Raw genomic sequence first — 26772 nt, forward strand, 5'->3', positions numbered from 1 at the left:
GCATTCTGGATTTTTTTAATTGCCTGTGAGACGCTAGTTGCTCCTAGTTTGGTTTTACAAATTTTCTAGGAATGAATCTACAGGATAAGCCTTCGTTGGCTTCATCCATCGTTTAAAGTCAAGTCAGCTTCATTCAGACTTGAGTCCAGTGTTATAGAAAGATCCACACTGTATGTGGATATTATCTTCAGCAACTACTCTACGAAGGTAGAAATGTCACTGCTGAAAAAGAGAAGCATTCATGCTAAAAATCCCCTGCAGGGCCGGCTCACCTCCGTCCTCATGTCACTGAGAAAACCCAAACATCTGTACAGACCCACTCTCCTTGTTTAACCCAGAGCCAACAGGCCAGAGTGTAGGAACCGTTCATGTTGATGTGAAATATTTAATATGGCAGCCGGCCGTGAAGGCAGGGGAGGTGACAGACCTACCGGTACTTTTCTATACAGTCAGGAGTCCGAAGCTAACGATCCTGGCATCACTTCAGAGCTCCTGATGAAAAGCACATGACGAAGTCTTTTCAAACGTAGTCCCCGAGACGTACAGACAGTCTGATCACCGACCGAGTCAACAGCTCAACTGAAACTGAACCTCTCACCCGAACAGCGGTGGTTTTCCGTCGGTGGGGGTGTTCTGGGGGCAGTTTTTTTTATTTCTGGTGAGAGAGGATGATGCTGTTCTCCGTTCACTGGGAATGTATTGACTGAGGATTCAACTCTCAGCCCTCCAGCTGGACCCTGCTGCTGCTACTCTGCTCACTGTGGGGGTTTAAACCAGAACACAAACACACCTGACGGCTGAGGTAGGACACACCCATTATTTATTCACGAAAAAACTAAACTCATCTTTTTAAGTCTTTAACTCGTCAATCTGGCATGATATTTTCAGACGATGCAGCATCTCTGTTCTTCTCCTGTATTCAGCAGCTGCAAATGAAAATGGACATTTTACCAGCTGATCTTTATTTTAGGATAAATATATGTATTTTAAGAGAGAATATTTCAAATGTACTTATTTCCGAGTGAGTTTGATTTGCATGCAAGCTTTAGACCACAAGATCAATTTACAGGAATGTAGAAGTCTGTGGATCATCTTTTAAGTGAACTACATGATGTGCAAAAGTTGATGTTTAATGGTTGAGTTTAATATTCAGGAAGCTCTCATTTGACAGAAATGCTGAAGTAAATTTGGAGATTATGGAGAACAGATTGTTGCATTTACATATTGTAAATGCAACAAACACATAAAGTAAATGTGTCTTAATGACCTACAAGTCAGTACAAAGCAGAAAGATGTTCCACTTGTACAAAAGTGCAGAAACAATGAAGTTAGTTAGCAGTAATTGTCAATTATAAAAAATTATATTTTAAAAGCAAAATATTTTGACGTGCCAAATCTTCTCCAACATAAACATAAACAAGACGTGTTGACTTCAGCTCTATTTAACTAGGATGGACATTTCTGCCTATTATCTGACATTTTATAGATTTAACTATTAACTATTACTATTAACTACTATAATAAAAAAGTAACCCACAGCTGCAGCCACAAGTGGTAGGAACATATATGTGAGACTGCAGGGATCAGCGGGGGACAACGGCTGTTTTATGAAATATAAAACCTCCAGAGAACTGATTATAATTCAGACTGTAAACAAAAGCACCTTCACCAGTCTGACCGGTGTGGATTCAGATTTATTGGATCGGTTCTCAAGGCTTGTTTGAGTAAGCGACAGGAAAAAACAATAAACAAGTGAAATATCTCCAACTTACTGCCAAGTTGTTCAAACGCAAAACCCACCAAGTACATTTGCAAAACACACATTAAAGAAAAGCCTCGTTTGTGCTGAATGTGCAGATGAGGAACAAAGGAGTCTGGGTGCAGAGGAAGGGTCTCTGCTGCTGAACGCTATTTGCTGCTGCAGCAGGACGCTCGACCACCACCACATATTTGTGGGACGACTGAAGGTTTGAAGATTACTTGAAGCACGCAGCCAAGCAGGCGACCTCGGCCTCTCTCCGCTGGCTGTGTGAATGTGGAATAGAGGAAGACGTGTAAATCATCCTGTGAATCACTGCAGATGCCCAATAGGTGACAGCTGAGAAACATTTGTGTTGGCTGAGAACTCATTTCCAGGGGAGCTTTTTCAGAGCTTCGTGGAAACGCTGATAGAAAAACCAGCAGCACTCATTAAAAGCGTTCCGTGGAGGAGCTCAGCGTGTCCTTTCACCGCTCACTGTTTCAACAATAACTCCCTGGATCAGATTAATGTGAGGGCTGTAAAACGGAGACGCAACTGGTGGATCTGAGGGGACATTAGTACCGTTACTCCAGTTTTATAAACTCTAGAATGTTGATAGCAAGTCTGCTAAAGTACTCTAACTACGTAGATATACACTCACTGGTTACTTTATTAGGTACACCTCGCTAGTACCAGGTTGGAACTCCTTTAGTCTTCATTGTGTCTTAAGTCTTCGTGGCACATATTCAACAAGGGTTATGTTTACTTCACCACATTTATTTTGCAGGTATAGTTACTAGATTACGATTTAACATACAAAACATGCGGTCAGATAATGACATATAATGCAATATAACAGATTGAACTACCTCAAAGTGTATAAAGTAGTTGAAATCAGCTCCACCTCAACCAGCTACAACATTAAAGTATTGAGTACTCGTTAGAGGATGCAGTGTCTGAAGAGATTACGGTGAGATTACTGAGCTGTATTGATTGATGAATAGTGTTTCTGGCAGAATTGGGGAAGCTACTTTGAGAATAGCTTTACAAGCTACCAAGTACTTCAAACTGGATGAAGTTGAACTACAGCAAACCTACCTCTGGTTGAAATATAGTTTGGTTTGAAAGATAAAGGCTACAGGGTGTTTCTGTGTGTGGCCAAAAATGATTTGTAATTTCAGTTTCTCAAAAAATGACCCAAACCACCTGAATCACTGTGCAAATATGAATGTAGTTGAACTACCAGCAAGCTACTGCAAGATATAGTTGAACTACTAATAACCTGTAGTTTACGAGTTGCCAACACTGATTGCAGGCTGTCAAACAAAGGAACAGCTGGAGGAGAATGAAGAGAAGGAATAATGAAGGACTTAAAATGAGTGTAAGCGTACAGAGAAGGAGTTGAGGTGTTTTAGTTGTAACAAGAGTGAAACAGCGGAGGTCTAGTCTTTATAAACATTGCAATGAGCTGCTGTGTAGGAGGTGAGTCTTGAAACCAAGTGACACATTATAATCACAATGCTTAACTAGCTGAGTTTAAAGGGTGAAAGTAAATCACTCATTTGAAACTTGTTACTCGTTATTAAGAACTTTGGAAGGACTTTACACTATTTAAAGCAAACGTTGAGGGAAAAGGGTGATTAGGGTTCACCTTCATGTGGTTCAGCGCCTCTTCTCTCAAACACACAGAAGCTGGTGTTCATGTGACGCTACATTTAAATGGCGCTGTGAGTTTGTGTGTGCACAATAAAGAAGGCTTCCCTTGGCTCCTATCAACTGAGACCAAACCGAGACTCAAGTCTAGCTGCGTACTAATTAAATCCAGTCTAATGGGGTCGGGTCCTGTTGTAGTGCTGCTTAATAAGTTAGTTTTTTCCTGAATGCACACAAAGACATCATTCTCCAGCGAAAAAACAAAGAAAAATAATTTCACAGCTTGGACGGGTTATTTCCTCAGTGCCACGATGACATCACAGTCTAGTCCTGTCTATTACTTTTAGATCTATAACCTAAACCTCCGTCTCCTCCCACAGCTCTTCCTCCTCCTGGTATTAAAACATGAGGGTCTTCCTCCTGCTTTGTCTGCTGGCGCTCGGCAACGCCAAACCCTACCAGTCAATCAATGCCTTGGACTTCATGAGAAACTATGACATCATGATGGCTGATTCCAGCGATGAGGACGATGACGATGACAGTGATGAAGATGATAATAATGACGATTATGACGACAACTGTCCGGCTGGTTGCCATTGCTCACCCCGAGTGGTGCAGTGCTCCGACCAGGGTGAGAACGAGCACCGTCACTTTATGTTTGTGGCCAAAAAGAAACTCACAAAAACGATATTATCGTGATATATGGAGAAGATTTTGAAGTAAACAAATAATGATATCTGTCAAATTCATCTTCAGCCTAGTTTTGTCAAATTGTTTGCCAAACGATTTACATTCAAAATACAAGTGAAGTGAGGTGAAGAGAAGTCAGTAACCATCGCTGTATGATTGATCAATATCAATATGATATTATGGATTATTTACACAAAATTATCATATGGCTACTATTAACATATGTCAATATTTCATTTCTTAAATATCATGGTTATCACCAGAATGTCACGAGTCACGACCCCCCACTCACAGTATGAACACATCTGGATCCACATGTTACTGTAAACAGTGTTTTGATAAAGGCTTGTTCTTTCATCTAATTAGAAACTATAAAGCTCACTATTTAAGATTATCAGTGACAGTTTGGAGTTCTATATTTTTCTTCTCGTCTAAATATACCATGACAAGACCAAACTAAAACCAGTAATGTGTTAGTTTGTCTCTTAATACTTGAAACTACTCTTAATAGACTTCATGTAAATAATCGTAAAACTCAACGACTACTTCTCTTGTGCATCTCACATTGGTGCCGCATGAGCTCCGATTTTCATCACTTTTGCTCCAACTTGCTGGTGTTTAATGAGGCGCTTGTGTTCCTGCCGACAGGTGAGATCTCTGTTCCTGAGAAGATTCCTGAAGACACTGTGATACTAGACCTCCAAAACAATGACATCACTGAGATCAAGGAGAACGACTTTAAAGGGCTCCACAAGCTTTACGTAAGAGAAAGCTTCAGAGCTGGTTTGTCCTGCACACAGTCATGTTGTTAAGTTACTGCATCAGTCAGTGTTTGTACTTATGATCGAATCTATGGAATGATTAGTGTCAATCTTTCTCCTGCCAACTAAAACGACCCGCTGTGACAAACAATGGGGGTCCACACATCCGCACAGTTCAGTCTGGTTTCATTTTGACCAATTCAAAACCACTAAGGAACTCTTACCAAGTACCATGTGACGAGTAGTGACTAGTTGAAGATGTGACGTGAGAGGAAAAAAAAGAACAAGGTAGCCCCGCCCTAAAGCATACTCTGCTTTATGGTCTGTTTCACTCTAAATGGACCATAATTTACAAAATTAACATCATGCTGTCTTGAAGAAGACTTGAAACTAGAGGTTGAGACCATAAACTCATGTTTACAATGTTTACTGAGGTAATAAATCAAGTGAGAAGTAGAGTAATTTTCTCATAGACTTCTATACAACCAGAGGAGGCGCCCCCTGGTGGACATTAGAGAGAATGCAGGTTAGGCACTTCTGCATTGACTTTTCGGAACCAGAAGTTACCACTTCATTGAGAAACATAATTGAGTGTAGCTCAACCGTGCTTCAGCAGCACTCAGAGCTCACAACACGATCACTGATATGCAGGTGAAACAAAAGGAAACAGACTTGAAACGTCTCCTTGCCTTTCTAGTGCTTGTAACACAAGTCATATGCAGTCTGTGTATTTCCACCTCAACATCTGTGAATCGATTCAGCATCATGAAAGATAAGAATTGCAATTATTCCGGGTTTTTCCTACTCTCAACATTTGCATCGCTCGAGCCAAAATCAGCAGACTTCTCTGGAAAGAACGCATCCTGTTCACATCCACCGTCTGCTCCACTGCAACTGCACAAGTGTAAACATGTCAGAGCACGACATCAGATCCAGCCTCTAACCAATGACTTCCATCTACAAAATGCTTCGATTTGGTTGAGAACTTTAAATGAGCCACAATAGACTCATGGTACAAGTGAATGATAATATCATCTTGTAGCTTTTAAAGCTCACTAATTCAGTCCAAATGTAGCCTGCAGCCTCGTGAGATTACAGTCCATCTGTACTTACTCCCAGTTAAGGAGAGGAGAAGGGGCGGTTACAGAGGGTTCGCCTCTGATCTCGCTGATGTTCTTCCTGTTGGGAATAAACCACATCAAGGCCTAAAACTCTGGATCCTCCACTGTATCAAAGCAAACAAAGTGAGAACAATCTGCAGCTTTGTGCTAATAGCGGCTCGTCATCAAGTGTTGGACGGTGCGTTTAAAGGGGTCATATGCTTGTGCACATACATTTGGGTATCTAGAGTTCCTACCTGTCCACAAACTGTGAAATAAGAAAACCCAGTCAGTATTGTGTAGGCTGCCTGAATCAGAAAACATGTGATTCAACCAGCCGTTCAGATTTGTCTCCCCTTGCTCCGTCACATGCAGGCTCATTAGAATTTACTCCCACAATAGTATCTCGACCCACGGCTTGAGAACTACCTTTGCAAAGGTTCACCATATTTTTCCTTGCAAGCCCATCAGAGCATATTGGTGTTTTTTAGGAGTGGGTGTAAAGAGACAGGAGCTAAACCTGAGGGTGAATAAAGGTATATTCAGACAGAAAAATAATCAGTGCATGTCAACACTTTCGAATAGAAAAAATCCCGTTTAAATTTGATCAATTACTATTCTGTTTATTGAATCCAGTTTTGTTTTTTCAGAGAGAATTTGTCAATAATGATGTCAAAACAAACCTTTCATATTATCTGTCTTTATCTTCTTCTAGCTTGTTCATTCGTTTATTCTGGACCTTGGAAACAGTAGTTTGACAAAAATTCCATTCTTACACCTGCTGTAAGAAATGCAGCAACAAACAACTGTTTTATTCACCTTCCTTTCTCCACATCAGGGCCTGTTTCTGATCAACAACAAGATCTCCAAGATTCACCCCAAGGCCTTCAGAAACATGGACCATCTGAGACTGCTGTACCTGTCCTACAACCTGCTCACTGAGATCCCCGTAAACCTGCCGCCCAACGTCATCGAGCTCCGCTTCCATGAAAACAAGATCACCAGGATCCAGAAGGATGCGTTCAAAGGCCTGAGAAAACTCCACGTGCTGGGTAAGACCTGGTTTCAATCCCATATCTGATTAGCAATGATCAATTCTCTCATAGGCCAGATGTGTCCCGTCCTTTGCCAAGCAGAGGTCCGCAGGCAAACGCTGCAGCAGTTAATTATTCATTTCATTCAATAATTCTTTAACCAGAGAGAGGTACTGAACAAACTTTGGTTTGGAACTTTACCAGGCCACCAAGTCCTCAAACCGATCTCTAATGTAATTAGGAGATGGATTATGAATTTTTAATAATTAAACCAGATGTTTTGTGCTCGTCCCAACAGAGCTGGGCGCCAACCCTCTGGCCAACAGTGGGATTGGACTGGGAGCTTTTAACGGCTTGTCGACCCTGTACATCGGTATCGCAGAGGCCAAACTCACTGCTGTGCCAAAAGGTAGAACATCACTCACCTCATGTTACACTTATCTGATGCTTGATGTTACGCTTATTTGAACTCTTCTTTCACATCCAGTCAACCATCGACAGTATAATGACTCTGGACCTACAGTGTACAACTAAATGAGGCAAACGCTGCTAACGTCAGCAAGTAATCAAGTAAAAGTGTGTTTAATCCACCTTTTACATTGGTTATGTTTGGTGTGTTTTGTATCTCCCAGACCTCCCAACCTCCATCACAGAGCTGAGCCTGGACTACAACAAGATCGCCAAGGTGGAAATAGAAGACTTCATCAGATATAAGAACCTGAAGAGGTGAAAAAAACCAGCCACATTTTATCCTGGAAACAGACTGTTGTTCAGATTAAGACTCTTCTTCAAAACTCCAAGTTCATTTGATGTTTTATGACACTTTGATGTTAGAGTTGATTTATATTTAATAGTGCTGCTCGTGTACCTGTCAACTATGTTTTGCCATTTTTGCAGGCTAGGACTTGGTTTTAACCAGATCAAGTACGTAGAAAATGGCAGTTTAGCCAATATTCCGAGCGTCCGTGAGATCCACCTGGACAACAACCGTCTGAGAAAGGTCCCACCGAGCCTCAACTCCCTGCGCTACCTCCAGGTGAGGCTGGAGTTCACCTGTTGGGTGTAGCAGGAAAGGGCTCAAAGCGTGCACCCGATGAGAAAGAACTTCTGAGATGCTGCGTGTTGTTGTCATCAAACCGCTTCAACGCTAACTTCTGCTAAAACAACATGTCTCCATTTAATATTTATATTTATACAAATCGTACAGCTTTGGAGGTAGATTATCTCTTTATGCAAAGCTAAGCTGAACATGACATGGACCCATCTCTGTGCTGGACGAATAGAAATGAGAATTTTAAATGCTCTTTAGAAGGCTAACTAGCGATGTAGCACAGACCTCCTTCTCCATGGTCGTGTCCTCCAGCTCATCCCAGAGTATCTCTATTCTTCCAAGTCCAAGTCCAAAACCTCCTCAGGGAGGCATCATGATCACATGACTGAACCGCCTCTATTGACTCCTCTTAATCAATCTTCATCTCACTGCAGAGGAGAAGTTGTTTTTTCGTCCAAATCCCTTCCAGATGTCCGAGTTCTCATCTGGTTTCTAAGACTGAGTCCAGACAGAAAACTCCTTTCAGCTGCTTTTATCCATCATATCATTCTATCGGGTGGTTCATCACCGTAGAACGTAAATAGTCTGCTAAATCCAGGTGGGATCAGTTCCCTTTTTTTTACCGCTAAAGTCTGGTCTAGCGCCTGCATTTCCGCCAATAGGCCCACAGCAGCCATTGGACATGTCACAGCAAAGTAAACAAAGGTGCTATTGATCAAAATCAATTATGGTCCCATTCTATTGAGTACGTAGCAGCCAGTCTAGAGAGCCGGGATGTACAAAATGGAGCATTATTAATCACACCTGTTTACCCTTCAATGACATTTAAACAATGTCTGGTGTGAAAAGGGCCAATACTGCAGCGATCTTATCTCCTAGTGTAGCTAAAGTAGAAGAATAAAGTCTTCTTTTAGTATTTCATGTGCAGCTCATACTACACTGTTGTCACATGAGTAATGGAAGGGAACGGTGAGGTTGTGAGCCATCTCAAATACATCAGTTTCCTTCCACTCAGCAGCCTGGAGTCATAAAATGATGCTCAACTTTCTGACTCTAAAGGTTGTGATCCTGAGTTTACACGGCAGCAGCTTTAAAACAGAACTCCCAATCACGGTTGTTTACCGACAAAGCAGATAAAACAACTCGTTGAAAGAAATCCTCTTTGTCTGTTTAGGTGATTTATCTCCATGGCAATAAAATCAGCAGCGTGGGCGTCAACGACTTCTGTCCCATCACGGCCAGCGTGAAGAAGAACCTGTACACGGGGATCAGTCTGTTCGCCAACCCTGTCAAGTACTGGGACATCCAGCCCGCCACCTTCCGCTGCGTGACCGGACGGAGGGGCGTTCAGCTCGGGAACTTCAGGAAGTAGAGCGAGGAGACGCCGCGTCGCAGGCGGATCAGACATGAAGAACTGCCGATATCCTCGTTATAAAAGGAAGGAGTTGAGAATAATAATTCTGATGAATAAAAGTTGTCAGGAAATTAGAGAAATGGCATTATATTGATGTATATTAGAAAGTGTAGCACATGTTGAATGCTGGTACAATTTACACTACAGAAAAATAACTCTAGTCTGGATGTTGCTGCCGAAAAGACAGTATACAGGGGGAGGACAAAATAACATGAACATCTGTAGCTCATGATCAAATTCAACAAGTGTTCACATTGTGTGAGGCTGTCCTTGGCTTTTGCTGTGTAAACTTTCCCAGGAATAAAGCACCTCCCTCTGGTCACTTTTTCAATTCAACTAATTTTTGGAAAACCCAAAATCACAAATTACAAATTTGCCTCAGAGGGCTTTACAATATGTACACATTTGACATCCTCTTGTCCCGGGACCCTCACATCGGAACAGGAAAAACTCCCCAAAAACCCCTTTAACGGGGAGGAAAGAGGAAGAAACCTGTGGGAGAGCAATAGAGGAGGGATCCCTCTCCCCGGATAGACAGAAGTGCAATAGATGTCATGTGTAGAGAGCAAAACCATCAAATAACCTGATTTGAGTAAAACTACATGCTGATGCCTTTTTAACAAAAGATATATTTTAATGCGATATTGAGTAGAAACCTTTCCAAACTAAATACTTCTTCCCTCTTTTGCATTTTTATTACGTATTATATTTGCCTTTTTTAAGTTGAGACATGTTAATCATCATAAAGAGTCACTATATGGCCAGAGAAAAAACACTTTCTTTTAAACATACGTCCCTTCCAGCAGAAGTCTGTACAGTCAATGAATGACGCTGCATTATGTAGTGCAATAAGTCACTTTGAAGCCCCATGTTTGTCTTTATGTGCTTGTTTTATATTATCTCACTGCATGTCTGTATTGTCTGTATTTAGAAGATTATACATCGTCCTTGATGCTAACTCAGAACGTGACTTTGTTTTTCTGAACTATAGCAACCAAGTGAACTACAGTTATTATTGAAAGGCCCAACCTGGGACGTCGAAGAGCATCCTCCCTACAAACAGCTTCCTGTTTCTCCAGTGCTCTCTCCTCTGAAATGGTGCTATATTTATTTTGAACGTCTTTAAATAAACCTGGAACATCTCCCCGTGTATGTTGTTACTTTTTGTTAAAAAGAAAGTGGGTTAGAGTTGGAAAGTTAACGTTTGATTTTGTTATTTGAGCTATTATTGTTATATCTTGTGATTTCAGGCTATATGAATGAGTTTGACTCAACATGTGAGACAAAGCTTGGATGAAATAAAGTATCTTCAAAGATCAATGGGCAACGTGCTGGTTTGTAAGATAGTATATCACTGAAGATTAGGACTCGTCAACACTACATCGCATGAACGGAGTTTAAAAAGGCAAAATAGTGTTTGAACACTCGGAATCGCAAACCAAATAGTCACAAGTGGATTGTATTCTTAGAGGAGCTGCACGGTTTTATAGATTAATGGTTACAAATAACAGTCATCAATAGTCTAATATAAAATGTCAGAAAATTGTAAAAAATGTCCATCAAAAGTTCTCAGAGCCCAAGATTACGTCTTCAAATGCCTCGTACTGTCCGACCATCTGTCCAAACCCCACAGATCTTGTGAGTTACGGTACAGACAGGAGACGTCTGCCCGGTCACATACCTACAGTATACGCATGTTCATTGTTATTTTTCCTTCAGTCGCTTGAACATGCTATAGTGCTGCTAAGTGCTGAAGTCCAGAGGAGCTGTTCCTTTATCAACCAGCAGGTGTCAGTGCACACCAAAGAGTAAAAGGCAGTTCTGTTGGTGTCTGTGGAGGACTGGATGTTGATCTCGCGCGTGTGTGTGTGTGTGTGTGTGTGTGTGTGTGTGTGTGTGTGTGTGTGAGAATTCATTTGCTTTTGGAGACAACCTCAAGTGGCCGTCTGATGAACTGCAGTTCTTGGCACTTCCGCATTGGCTTACTTTTTGGTGTAATTTAGAAAACAGTTAAAAGATGAGAGGTCTGGTACTTTACAACATCTCATTAATAGTGAACGGTACAGTACGTACAGAGACTATTCATGACAAAGACTTTTTTCAGACAGATTTGGTATCTCAGGAACTGATGGGATCTGAACTTGAACAAACAAAGATACACGGACGTGTCTGTTCAGGTTACAGTCCTGCAACGCCATCAAAAACTGTGTCTAAAATATAAACACACCAAATCTACTTTGTGGCTCATACGGTAGGGCAAACATGACGTAACACAGGTGGTAAAGTAACAAAAAACAACAAGATATATATCTTTAATTGAAGACAACTTTCATCGTTGAGTAAATTATTTAAAACAAAAACAATCCCAAATTCAAGGTCCAGTAACAAGATTTTTCCAGAGCTTTCAATCTTATCACACGGTCTTCATCAGCTGATGGAGTTTGCTCTATTGTATCTTAATCGGAGTATGTTAAGTTATTATTGTTAGGTTGCTGTTGTTTACAATGAAAGGTGTCACTTATCTCAGTGATGATTTGGAAACTGAATTTACCCAAACTGCAGAAGCTCCTTATCGAACCAGCTCACTTCTAATTCAAGCCAAGTCCGAAGACTGGCTTAAACCTGCATTATTGACTTTTTTAGGGGTGCACTTTGGGGCAGCACAACAAGCTGTCAACACAACACTGACATATTATCATAGTAGAGCTGCTGGTGAATCAAAACTGTAATGTTGTAGTACCAAAGCATTAAGCAGAGAGATGCTCAAACACTCAGAGTTAGTGATGATTCTCAGTGGCTTCAACTAGAAGTCGACCAGTAGTGGATTCTTAAAGGCCGATATAATGACGATAGTTTGGAGCAGGAAAAAGATTATTAACATGCACAAATATATATAAGTGGCCATCATTATGTGTATGCGCTTCTATGCAAAACGTTGATGTACGTCCGCAGGTGAATGGCGGCGGCTGTGCAGCCATCGGACACGATCAGATAACACGTCCAGTCTCTCGGTTCAACACTATATATATATATCATTCACCATGTATATTTTGGGAGGAGCAGATCATTGATGCTGGACACAGAAAGTTCTTCATCCTGCCCTCGCTGACAAAAACAATTCAAAGTTTTAAAATACACACAGGAATGATGAATGTGATGAAGCCGATGTGAAAACTGGATGTTGTGCGTGTTTTCTTTGCCCTCACAGCTGTCTGGGAGGCCCCCTGTCAAACAGCAGCCCGCTCCCTGCTGACTCCCAGAAACCCAACACCTGCCAGCTGCCTTCTTCCTCAGACACATCTTTACCTAAAACTGATACCCAGCGTCCTCAGAGAACGAAGCCGAGCGGCGGTACGGTGAGACGACGTAGTGCTGCGGAGGGTTTACTTCTCCACCGTTTGGTCCTTTTAAACGAGGACTTGTTGTGCTGCGGGTGGGGTGGAGGAGAGCTGCCTGTCTCTCTCTTTCTCCAGGAAACATATGGAACAGATCTGCCGGTTAGCCAGGCCTCGTCCTGCCACGTCTCACAGCCCCACACACACATTTACACACACACACACACAGAAAACGGTCCTAACTTCAGGGCTCTCACCTCTTTTCACCCTCTGTTTTTACTCCTCTCTATCTTCTATTTCATTCTCGTCATATCATAACTCCATACACGACTTCACCGGCTTTTCATCCTGCAGACGAGTCTTTCAACGAGAAGTTAGTCATAAAAATAAGCGCCGATGCTCTACATGTTAATTATGTCCCAATTCAGTTGCCAGAAGCCTTTGTTTGTCTGAATTTGCACGACACAGAATCCAACAATCCACAAAGGGCCACAAGTGTCACTCTGCAGTCAGTCAGAAACTGATCACATGACCGAGTTATACAGGGTTTCCCAAAATAAAGAGTGGCTTTACTAATGTAAGAATGAAATATAATATTAGTCTTATTAAGCTTTAGGGAACTCAAGCTGTGGCGCTAAAAAAAATATTTTGAATGTGTGAGGCTGTCTTAATGTAACTTAATATAACAAGAGACGAGATGCTTCAGGATGTTTGTAAAACAACTCAGCAGGTGATCGACTGTTAATTACATAATACGTTATTATAATTATGTCATTTGTAGTAATTAATCCGATGGCAACATTTTTACAAGATGAGACAAAAGGCTCCGTCAGATGGAGACGTGTTAAGAAAAACACTTCGCTGCAAGTCAGACTTTAGACTGAAGTCTGATTATCACCAGCTGTTCTGGAGTCGCATCACACTAGATTTGTATCAACTGTTCCAATGTGGTGTTTTTACTTAAAATACTTGGATTATGATGAACTCATTTTCTGTGAATCCACTGATTTACGGATTGTTTCTCAAATAGAAGATAATAACCATTATTTTGGATACTTCTGTCACATACAGCTGTATTGCTTTACCTAATTCTGTGTAGTTGTGATGATGCAACACTCCCTAAACCACTAAAGTAGCAGTCTGTCTCATCACTTTCCCTCCTTTACCTGTGTTAGTCGGCTCCTCTTCATCAGGCCTCAGTAAGTTACTTCAGATAAGAAGCTGCTGGATGTTTTTTGGTAAAAATCTGTGATGTGTGCTGATTTATTAAGCCTTCTCAGGAACGAGTCTACTTAAAAGGTCGTTTAACAGCCTGGGGAGATAAATCACATGTCCCTGTTGGCAGTTCAAATACTTTAAATCCAAACCCGACAAAGTCAAATCTCTTTTCTCAGCTAAAATCCTTTCCTCCTTCTTCCCCCTCTGCAGCCTCTCCTATCCATCAAACACCAGATACCATGATAATAACAATAACTTTAGAGTTTCATCACAGACTTTTTGGGAGAAATATAACAGGGTTAAATTGAGGTATTTGTACATAATCAACATGATTTAACATCATAGTTTAGTGCTCTTTAAACGTAGATTAGTATCAGACCTGACGTTAGTGAAGTTCATAATCCAATCTGACCCGCCGTAATGAATAGACTTCACACTGACAGCTGACGGGCTTTCATTTTCAAACTTGCCTTGGAGCTAAATGAGAGTAAATCTAGCTGAACTCCAGTTTGACGATAATTAGGAACGTGGTGCCCAGAGTGTCAGGAATATTTTCCATCAAAGACCGGTTGGGATTTCATGGCTTTCCATTTTAAACATAAACTTTGACGTGTGGACGCAGTGAAGGACCTTGATTATGCTGTGAGGCTGGAAGAAGCTGGTGAGAGGCCAGCGAAAGAGGCAGAGGAGGGAGCTCGGGTTTCCAGAGAATAAACTGAGGACAAAGTGGGCAATGGTAGAGTCATTAAGCAGAGAGGGCCTGGCTCTCAGCCGCTCTTCTGATTGGACACCCGAAAAACCTCATCGATCACTTCACAGCTCACAAATGATTCAAAGGCTACTGAAATATCAATCTGCTTCTAATTCTGATCAACTTTCCAGGAAGAAGTATGTGAGCATTTTCTTTTGAAAGCCTTTTTAAAAAGACATAACATCCGAATCCATCCAAACAAGCTGAGAGGTCACTTAAATCTCAAACGTCTCGTCAAAAAGCTACAGATGAGTCCTTCCTCTGCAGAGCCAGCAGCATTGTTTGAGGAGAGATCCCATGCAAGGACCGCTATATGACGAACAAGAGGGTCAAGTGATCGGTCAAGAAAAATGTGTGACTGTCAGAAATCATTTTGTTTAGTCCTACAGGGATATCAAGGCGATTTGAACTAACTTACTATCAGAACAAACAGAATCGGCACCCTTCTGTAAATTTAGAAACGTTTCTGCTTTAGCCAGGAGGCAACCTCCAGTTCTGTAAAGTGAAGCCAATATGAAAGTGGCTTAAAGCTGCATTCTCTCTAATGTCCATCAGGGGTCGCCTCCTCTGGTTGTATAGAAGTCTATGAGACAATGACTCTACTCCTCTCTTGGTTTATTACTTCAGTAAAAATGAGTTTATGGTCTCAATCTCTAGTTTCAAGACTTCTTCAATACAGCATGATGTTCATTTAGTAAATTATGGTCCATTTAGAGTCAAATAGACCATAAAGCAGGGTATGCTTTCGGGTCACTTCCGTTCACTGGTTGCAAAAAAACAGAGGGCAGCGGCCGTACTCCAAGATGGCGACGGCCAAAACGCCGAACTCAAGGCTTCAAAACGTCAGTCCACAAACCAATGGGACGTGCCACGATGACTACCTCCACTTCTTAGTTACAGTATAGTGACCACTTAGTGGTCACTTATTTAAATCCAAACCATGACCTTTATTCTAACCTTAACCAAGTAGTTTTGTTACCTAAACTAAACTAATCTTAACGATGTTAACCAGGTGTTATCATGTTGCAGAGATCATCAACTCAACAAAATCTCAACCAGCACATTGTCGTAGTTTTCAGTGCACAGTGAATCCTGCTCGGTTATTGCAAACAAACCCAAACAACTAATGAGGTACAAAGTCTCCTCAGACTGCTGCAGACGCCGTTCAAAGTAAAATCACACTCTTCAGGATGCCAAAATCACAGCAAAACACTGTCCAAAGCCGGAGAAAATTGGACATTTAGTCTGTCAGCGCTCACTCAACACAACTTCACTGTCCAAAAACACACACTCTCTCACACACACACACAACTGGAACAAACACCACCAACTCATCCAGAGCAGCGCCGAGGCTAAATGAGGCCAGTGAAATTAAAATGTTTAGAGGCAAAGACTGAAAGGCCCGTTTGTTCATGAGAGAGAATCCCAGCAGTGATGCTTTCTGTGGGGAAAAGACTGACATGAAAAATGAGTAAACGACAATGACGAGCCAACTGTTGTCTGGCTCTGGAGTGGAAAAACCTCCCCTATGATTAATGTGTGTGTGTGTGTGTGTGTGTGTGTGTGTGTGTGTGTGTGTGTGTGTGTGTGCGTGGGTGTGTGTGTGTGTGCGCGCCCGTGAGAAACAGAGTCTAGATGTAACTGGCAGCATCAAAATAGTCAAATGAAAGTAGAAAGGTAAAAGAAGTAAAACAATATCTGTAAATCTAATAAAAACTTTGTTGCTTCACAAGTTGATTTAAAACTTGTGTTTTTAAACTGAAGCCAGCTGAATCGGTTTCAAAACACTTTAAATCAATTCATTACAGTTCTTTCATTCAGATAAATAATGTGCTGACAATGGTGAAAAACGTGCAGCAGTAAAAGTTTCATGGACATAAAACCAGCCGCCTGCCCCAGATGAACAGAGAAAGTTAACAACTAGTTGTTTGCTGCTACAGTAATGCCCTGAATTATGTATATTGCACCTTTAAAATATTGACGTTAACGCATTTCCAGCCTTCTCAGCAGCCCTGTTTGTCTGCTTAAACTCACCTAATTAATGCATAAAGCAAAAATAATTTAACGATTGAAGTTTTCTGTATCACACAAACATGGTCATACAACAACAACAGTGTCTGGACAACTTCTATCTCAGTTACATAGTCTGCAGAAATAAACACCCCGAACAGTTACAAGCTTCAGCTGCAAGCAACTCAGTGGAGCCAACGACAGTTAACATCTTAAGTAAATGAAGCATAAAATGTCACGTGTGCTCTCGTCTATTCCAAGTAACTGTAATGCATAAAATGTAGGGTTCTGGTATTAACTTTAAGGACAAAACTGCATCAGAATGTGTGGTAAGTGTATGCTGTAGTGTTAAAAGAGGCAGAAAGACAGACAGGAGAGTAGAAATGAGAGAGACAGACAGACGATGTTGTTTCAGCCAGTAGCGAACTTAAAGCGAGAGCTTTTTGAAGAGCGGTCCAATAAAAGAGACTTTATCCAGATGGAGTCTGCTGCTGAGGAGACAGCCACGTTCTCCTCATCACAATTAGCACATAGGGAAACATTCGTGACCATAATGTCCTATTAAAGAGACATAATTACATTAACATGGGAACTTCCCAGAATTCCCCTGCCTCCACAAACACATGAAAAACGCATTGACTTTAACCACAAACAATAATATAGATGAACTGTAACTGTAGCCGGACAGAGTAGGCTACTGTTCCCAGTATGATTCATCGACAGAAAAAAAATTAAAAATACTGTACTACTAATTCTACTAATGCTGTACTGCACATCAGTCTGCCCAAAAACCTAATTCAAATAGAGAAAAGAAACCACTTAAGGATTTCAAGCTACTTTATTTTGCAGATACAGCAGCGCTGAAGCAATCGTTGATTAATCGACAGAAAAATAATCTGTAACTATTTTGAGAATTAATGAATCCTTTGTGTCAATTGTCAATCAGATAAGCCAAACTTTCTGTTATTTCAGCTAAATCTTTGTGTCGAGATCGTAGACCTCTGGGTTTTGGACTGTTGGTCGGTCAAAACAAGACACTGGAGACAGCTTAGGCTTCAGCTCATAGTGATGGTCATTTTTCATATTTTATACAGTATGCTCAGCTGTTATCTGACACCCAGTGCTAACCAAACGTTTGAAAAGACAGGGCAATAAGAGTGTGGCTTGGTGACAAGATGGTTTCCGTTTGGTCAGTGGTGGGATTCATGGACTGAACATCACTGAAGTTGATCTCTGCATTTGCCTCTTATAGCAAATGATCCACTGATAACAGAAACATTATTTAGTGTTTCTAAACCTGAATTGATTAAGCATTTACCAAAAGCTAAATTCTACAATATTACATTTGAACACACCATGACAGCATTTTAATTTACCTTTTTCCTCATACAAATTTTTACTGTTTGGAGCTTGAACGCACCATAATGTAACTCAATGCAACCTTGGTTAACGTCAGCTGTTAGCTCCTTTATTTAGCCAAGCAGGACTGTGCTGCCAACCGGCTGCTAACTGTTAGCGTTAACCAGCTCTGCTCTTGATGATTTCAACACAGACGCTGATCTCCTGATCCCACATTTTTACTGAATATCGGCCCCTAATAAAGATCACATTTATGTATCTCTTGCCAGATCGTTTAACTGCATGAGGCCTTTCTCTTGCCTGAGCACAGAGTTTACTTTTCCCCGGGGAAGCATTAATGTCGAGACCCGATGTAAATCTACTCGACTCGACTCGCTCGTCTTTGGTTTTCCATCGGCAAAAGTTGTACATCGTACCTGGTAATCTGGTACTTTTTTTTGTTACCACCTCGTATGAGGTTCCAAGGGAGCTGGGCTGATACTAGAAGGTTGAGTTAAGACACTGCAGATCACCGATTGGTCAGAGAGAATGTTAGCGCGACCTAGCACAACACGGGACGTCCTCCACAAACCTAGAGAAGCTACCATCAATAACAGTGATAAGATTGAATCATTCTTGAATAAGACGGTATGACTTTCTTGAATGGAGGCTGCGTGAATAATCAAAGCACAATTATGATCTCCCAAATTATAAAGACAAAAGATTGCAGTTGAAAGCACCAAAAGTAAACCTGCAAATGTTGTACAGACATGTGAAATGTCCAGAATAACTTGAGTGGAAAATCCCTGTCGCCCAACCACCCAAACATCCAGCGAAGCATTTAAAAGAGAATGGAGGGGATGACTTATTGCCAAAGTGAGCCAGATATATGGCTCTGGTCAACGCTGAAAACATATGGAATCAGACAGAAGCCTTTTTATCAGTCATGCCTTTATCATGAACAGTCTAGACTTTGAGGATCTTTGAGGACTGAAGCAAGCGCTGACCTGCTGGAGTTTAGAGGTGGAAATAGTTTGCTAACAACACACGATCAAACATTGTGAAAGCAGTCTCACTGGCTACAGGTAAGCTGTGTAATAGGTGCAATTTTTTATATTTTATTTTATTCTTGGATTTTGCATGAGGACAATGTTGATTGCAATCAACATTCTTTTGTCAACACATTGAGACAAAAGTCTGATGACATCGTCTTTCTGGTCGTAATCAAACAGAATGTCTGGATAACACATTCAGTAGCCATTAGAGAACAACTATCCAAAACCATTGGAGCCCACTCAATAAATAACACTCTCCATATGCCCCATTAGGTTTTGGTCCACTTGTGTGGATCACAGGCCTTTAACTGTTCCATCAAACTGTATTGTACTCACTTGTTAGTTTTAATGAGGAGCACAGACAATGTTAAGCTGTAGAGATGAAGACAAACTTCATTCTGCAGTGTTTGAGGTGATGGAGCATTCACTGATATTAACAGACTGAAGACAAAGTGCACAGGCTAAATATTTGCTTTGTATTCTGGGATGAGAAACATGTGCAATCATACAGCTCTGGTAGCAGTAGTGACCCGTCAGTCACAAGGTAGCCCCGCCCTAAAGCATACCCTGCTTTATGGTCTGTTTGACTCTAAATAGGCCATAATTTACGAAATGAACATCATGCTGTTTTTAATAAGACTTGAAACTAGAGATTGAGACCATAAACTCATGTTTACTGAGGTAATAACTCAAGAGAGAAGTAGTCATTTTCTCATCGACTTCTATACAACCAGAGGAGTCGCCCCCTGGTGGACACTAGAGAGAATGCAGGTTTAAGACACTTCAGCATTGGCTTCACTTTACAGAACCGGAGGTGGCCGCCTGATCTTCACCGAGATCCTTTCAAAATAAACCTTTTAACTCTGAATCATTCCATTAGCACAGTTTAATTTTCAGCATCCTCGGGTCCAACAACAAAGTATGGTAACCTGGAAACACATGTTGATTTTGAGCTCCCTCCAAGTCACACAAAGTGCCTTTAACCTTTAAGACAATAAAAGCTCAGCTGGGACAGACGGCCTAAAGACTAATGAACCACTGAAACTTTAAACACCAGTGGGGGTCGCTACAGTAACTAGAACTACTGATATTTCAAAATTCAACAGATTCAAATTCAGCATGAATCACTTTTGAGCCAACGCTAAACTGTCTGGGAGAAGGAAAACGCCAGGAATGCTGGGATAACAAATCCAGTAGTCATCAGAGAACAGAGGACAACTATCCAATACCACCGCACACTGGAACCCAGTCAGCCAGTAATACTCTCCATATGTCTCTTACTGGTTTAGTCCAAACTGTCATGTCTCAGTTGACAGTCCAATCAGAGCCGGTCTCATGTCCAGTACCTACAGACAGAGACCACCACCAAGACGGCAACACTGCCGACACATCTCAGCGCCAAGACGGTGACAAAATAAAAAAGATTTTATCAGAAGAAACAAAAGCACTTGTTTTGTAACTTTCATCTAATAACGATATTTATTAAGAGTTTTCACTTGTTGAGAAAATGTTTTCCTAAGAATACCACCAAATATGCATCTTGGAGATTTTTTGGAGCCCTGATCTCCAAAGCATGAAACAATACAGATTAGAGAAAGAGCTCCATGCTTCAGACCTAATCATTCATGTTTATGCTGCCTTTAGTGCCGAGGGTTTGATTACTACATCAGCACCGCTGGGTGTTGGAGGTAAATGACTATTCTTTGCTCATATGAACACACTACGATCCTGAAAAAGGACACAGCAATCCTAAAACTTACAAGAGAAGTGTGGGAGCTTGTTTACTAAACAACACAAACACCTCAGGTGATCAACTAAACACTGTTTGAGAGGCGACAGCGTTTACATGAAGTTTAAAAGATGACCAATGAGGGTTTATTCTGACCTCCTATACATCTTTCTAAATGCGGCTTCCCATTGTTAGTTACAGTTGGAATTTGGATTTCAGTATATGAACATTCAACGTTGTTAAGTCTATGAACCAACAGCAAGAATAAGCACAAAGACTTGGCCCCCATCACCTCCTGAGAGAGCCTCCTCCTGTTGTGTTGGACCAGAGAGTGGAGAGTAAACCTCATGCTGGGATAAGAGCTCCCAGGCTCAGTGAACCATGAAGGGCTTTTTACAATAAACAGTCAGCAGCTACACACAATATCTGCAGACCCTGAGATGTCCAAAACATGATACGAACCAAAGATCCTCTGTAACTCACCACAGCTGAAGGCAGTGGCTCTTGATGAATTCTAAGAAGAAGAAACCAGAGGTGAACCAAACTAGACTGAGAGGCCCCCCTTTGGCCTGGACAATATTTTAAAAAAGACAAAAGAATATAACCCAAGAAAACAGGAAAGAGTACACTTTCAACTCGGCCTGTTTCCTGCAGCAGCTCCACTATAGTCTTCAACACAGCGTCACAATACACAGCAAGCATATATAGTTAGAATTACCCTACTTTTAAAACGGTTATAGCATGGTATTTATGTTTTATATAGGAATGGGCCTCAAGTTACATCCACTAAACCAGAGTCATTATTCATTCAATTTCCAGAAAAACGACACAGCCTCATCTTTAGCAGCTGTTGGAAAAAGAATTAAATAAAAATGTTGTTGGAATTAAAAACTAACCTGTTTCTAAAAACCAAAGTGGTGGTCTCCGTTTGGAGGCTACAGTTGTTCTGTTTGAATCATCAGGTCCTTCTCGGATCCTCTGGGAATGAATTCCGTGCTTGAGTTGCAGTATTTGAACGGAAGCTCGGCATCAGGAAAAAGGCTCACTTCTCCAGTGAACTGGAAGAAAGAATGGAGTTTAACATCCAAAAGATAAAGCAGAACGAAAAGAGGTGAAAAAGCCACAGTGAAACAGACCGAAAGTCTAATTCCACATTGTAAAACAACTTGTGCAACTTCTCTTGTGGAACACTTGAGGGAAAGACTGATATTTAGAGAGAATAAAGTCATTATGAGAACGAAAGATAAAAGATGAATCATACAAACAGAGCTTGTAAATTTAAAAGGGATCTTACATTTTCAACACTGGAGCAGCAAACACTATGAACATACAGATCGTGTACATTTCATGTCCTTCAGTCTTTTCATGTCTTGAAATTTCCTTTTCCTTTCCTGGTCTGTGACGTATTTTGGTGCCCAGTGCACACAATGCATAGGTGCATCCCTTTCATTGTGGATAACTTTCTCCTTTAAAGTTCCCCTTAAAGCTGCATTAATTAATATTTGGGCTCAGATAACTTCCTTTTAAAGGGTTTTTCAGGCTAACATACAGTATTTGTAAAAAAAGACAAAAAAAAAAAAAGTCTTTGCACCCGTTTCCTCATTATGTTGATAAAAAGTTTTACAAAACAAGTTGAAGTCAAATATTAATTTTCCTTTTTGCTCCCGTTTGGTCACCACTAACTCCTGAGTTCTTCCACTTCCTTCACCAGCTAGTCTCTTGGTCTATGGGACGTTTGGTGCTGGGCAGTTACAGTATTTATCAGAGCGTATTTGGTAAAATCAGCTGCCTGGAAACAGGGTTCACAAGAGCACAGAGACTAAACCAGTAAATGTTGTGCAAAGTCAAAACTATGAGCCACAAGAGGCTAAACAGCTCTGTACAGGTGCAGAGCTGTTTGATCATTTTCTGTTTGATTCGTCTCCGTTTAGTTTCACATGGAGGCTAATAAGGGAACTGAAGGTAATCATTTTGTTTCAACCCTTTAATTTGAAAAACATGTAACACTCATTACATAATGAGTCTATCAACTGAAATAAAAAACATTTTGTCAGCCCAAAGCTAGCACGTGGCTAAGTCACGACCAAAACACACGGCTCTCAGCGGAGGGTCAATACATCATGTCGGTTGTCAGCCAGACCCATGCAGAGCCAAGCTGTTTAATGCACGGCCAGGTGGTCCATGGTGTCGAAAGTTACTCTGCAGTCAAATGGGCGTCAGTGTGTGTGGAGTCAACTCACTGACGTATGTTGTTTTGTCTGTCCTGGCTTCAAGTCTGCCGTTACGTACCGCTCACTTACACCTGTCACCCTAAAACACAGCTAACCGGCACGTCGACTGCAGCCGTCAGAAGAAATGAACCAGAGTAAAGCTCAACGTTTTGACAAGTGTGGTTACATGAGAGAAAAATGGTGGGTTTAGAGCAGGTGACGTCGAGGATTGCAACGATGCTCTGGAACAATACAACTTGTTTTATAAGTTAGCTGATTAGCATTTTAAGACTCAAACCTTCTCTGATGGCATAAAGAAGTATTTGTGTGGTATCATTTCTTTGTGTGGAGTTTTATGCCATCTGGACCAAGAGGATGCGGATATTATGTCGTACTGACTGCAAAGCCCTCAAAGATGAATTTTAAGCTGTATGTATAAAGACGACACGACTAGAAAGTAGAAGAGTGTCTATAAGGAACAGAAACACCAAAAGGAGACAAGAAACACTGATGTGATGCAGTACTTATGTTACACAATGTGCTGTTTCACCTGATCCATCACCAAAGATAAAACAATCCTTTCATTGCCTTCTTTCTACTGGAATAAGTAAACAAACCGATATAATAAAGGGATCAAAAAGAAGAGTGTTTGTAAGTTAATTACAATATGATGGATGTCTGGATCAGACTGTGGTGGTTAGTTAGTAAGTTAGAACATTTCCTGCTGCTGCCATTTCACATTAAAAGCATCCAACGGGCAAAACATGGGGTGGCTTTTACTGTGAAGCAGTCGCATAAAAAACGCGATGTATTCATCAAGAGTTTCAGACCGACTGCGATCGTTCATCAAACGTGCATCTACAAAACTAGACAGCGAATCAGCGGACCGTTTCAAATCTTGTGAAGAGTAAAGGAAGAAGAAAGAGCCGCCACAATGAGCTGTCTGATGAAGAGTTGCAGAAGACTGGCAACGCCTCAGCAAGGTAACCAACGCCTGTCATTGTGTTGCTGCAATTAGAGTGGAAAACTAGTTGCGCAAAGAGCAGCCTGAAATCAGACTTTTACTTCTTATTAAAACAACATGAGTTTGTTTGGTTACGCTGTAAAGAGACGCACCAGTTGCTCTTCTGTTGAAGGAGTGCTGATAGAACAGAGACAGAAATCTCAGTCATTGTCCTTCAAACTAACTAGCTTTGACACTGTGGCGTCAGTCACATCTAATGGCTAAGGTGTTTCTACCTGTTCTGATTGGTCACCAATCGGAGAGGGACATGATGTGATCATTTGTACAAATGAGGATAACAGCACATACTTCCAGACAGAGTTAGCGGAGTGACAAATTAAAGAGCTTGAGTGAGAAGTTCAAACCCAGACTACTTTCATACCTTTGCACAGCGGGCCAATCACTCTGTGAACTGTGATTGTCAGACCTTTTCTTTTTAAAACCATACCGATGCTTTAAAAAGGTGCCTCTCTGGAGTGATGGACCACTATCAGCACAACGTCTTTATGAATGGGTCCTCATTTTGTTTGTATTTGAGGACACGCATTACTGTGGACTGTGACAGGATTCCTACCGCCAGTTTAACGCCATTCGACGGGTCGAGTTGCCGCTCGTAACCCACAAAGAAACGTAGCAACGCACCAACAAAGGCAGTGAAGAGGAAGAAGGCTGCAAGCTATTTAACGTCAATGTAAACAATGCAGAATTGGACATATCATCAACTCATGTATTCATCTGCAAATATTTAGCACTTTTCTGCCATTTCTTTGCCATTGATGAGTAAATCACATCATAAATGAGCAAAGCATCATTTTCATTAGTTCCCACAAGGATTTACAAATTCCAAGCTTGTAAAAAAAAAAAGTCTCTCTCACGTTCACAAGCATATTGAGCGACTCAACATGACAGGAATAATGTGTGTTTCGTTGGTTGTCGTTGTTGCGGGTGGCTTTCCTCATTGACCTTTCCTTTATTGTGCAGTAGAATACCAGTGGAAGTTGCTGGCCCTCTTCCCAGAGTCATAAAAGTTTAAAGGTGTTCATAATTGCTAACACACCTGTAACAGTCCGGGGCTCGTGTTCCTTGGATGTTTATATCTGGGCCCCCTTCTTTTTCCTCTCCTCTTGAAGGCTCAAATAGTCACATGTTTTCTATTTAACTGTTGTGCTGTTAAACTTCAGTTTTTGCTCTTTAGCTTTGCTTGTTGGAAGAGAAGTACTGTTTCTTGTCATTTCACCATGTCTAGGGACAACACCTAAAAAAAAGAATCTGCAAATTCTTTAGAAGTGCTCTGGGGAAGCCAAACATCTTTGTGAATTGACAACCAAGGTTGAAATCAACCCAAGAACAGCTGGACCTCAACAGCTATTGAAGAGACTTAGTGTACGGTCTTTGTTTTTTTTATTGCTTCGACTCTTTTGGCCTTTCTCCATTGGAAGCATTTCCCATAAAGTATTTATTTTTCCATTTTCCAGTAATTCTGATTCCGATTAATTTCTGGCATTTTGTTTAACGTGCTGATCATATTAGCGGTTATTCATTGTTCTTGCCTCTAACGCACTCCATAACTCTTTTAAAACATGAGGCTGTGGAAGTCTGATACGTATTAAACCATAGAGATGCATTGATTAAAGAGACGAATGGTTGACTTGTCCAAAATGGTCTCAAAATATCTTCCAGGGATCACTTATCTGGTTGGAGTTCACTCAGACCTCTGAGAACCGGTTCACCTTTCATCTTAAAAGGAAAACTTCACTTCACTCACAAAACAACCATTTGTACATTAACTACTCATCCCGTGTTTCTTTCAATTCTTAAAGATAACTTAACTTTTTCAAAGAATCAACTGAAGGGGGTCGCGTTAAACATCAGCAACAAACATTAAACACAACTTGTGCAGTATCATATAAGTCTCATTTATCCAGTCGTACGCTCACTACTTCCCAAACAAATGCATCTTTGTTCAAACCTGACTATTTAAAAACACTTCGTTCTTGCGTGAGACTGTTTATGCAGACGTTTTTCTAATAGTACGGTTTTAGTGTTGGTCATTTGTGTGAAGTTCATATGAAACGTTCACACCAAAAGACAGACAGCCAGTAGGCCTCAAGGACTGTAACGCTGAACTGAACTAGGACTTTTAATTCATACAACATCTAGTCTCCTGTCACGTCATGGGAATGTGTTTGATCGTTACGGTGACTTGCTTCATGATCTACCTTTTGCACACAGATGTTTGCCAAAACTATAAAGAGCCAAGACTATTGAACCTAAATGTGGCAAAAGAACAACACAGATGAGAAATATCAACACAGATGTCTTTCTACACCTGGGATGGTAAAAGACTGTGTGGTAACTATAGTTTACATGATCCAGTCTATTCCCATATAGATAACTTTCAATGAGAATTCCTGAAGTTGGATAAGCCGGAGAAGTTCAAATTCATATATCTGATGAATTGTTCACAATGATAAATTCTGCCCATCACTACGCCACTATTTCACAGCTAATAACCCATTCAAATAATTAAAATCAATACAAAGACTGGACGAACGGGAACACTGTGGCTCCACCTGTGAAGTTATGCAAGACACAATTACTGGTCTGCTGCTCTGTCGGTTTAAATTCTGCTGGTTATTTCTTTGATCCAGCATGCATCCTATTGGACACGGGATGTGC

At 41.0% G+C, this 26772-nt stretch overlaps 2 protein-coding genes across 3 annotated transcripts in view; one reads left to right on the top strand and one right to left on the bottom strand.

The window, feature by feature from the left end:
* cenpp (centromere protein P) overlaps window positions 1–26772 on the bottom strand; it is a 74567-nt gene that overhangs the window by 26809 nt on the left and 20986 nt on the right. The gene's annotated exons all lie outside the window — the stretch shown is intronic.
* Window positions 640–10764, top strand: aspn (asporin (LRR class 1)). Its single transcript, XM_079265347.1, has 8 exons — window positions 640–802; window positions 3775–4025; window positions 4733–4845; window positions 6784–6997; window positions 7278–7388; window positions 7612–7705; window positions 7877–8015; window positions 9205–10764. Exons 2-8 carry the CDS (start codon window positions 3800–3802, stop codon window positions 9400–9402), a joined length of 1095 nt encoding a protein of 364 aa, XP_079121473.1. The 5' UTR covers window positions 640–802; window positions 3775–3799; the 3' UTR covers window positions 9403–10764.

This window comes from Melanostigma gelatinosum (genome assembly GCF_949748355.1).
Source record: "Melanostigma gelatinosum genome assembly, chromosome: 3".
Lineage (NCBI taxonomy): Eukaryota > Metazoa > Chordata > Actinopteri > Perciformes > Zoarcidae > Melanostigma > Melanostigma gelatinosum.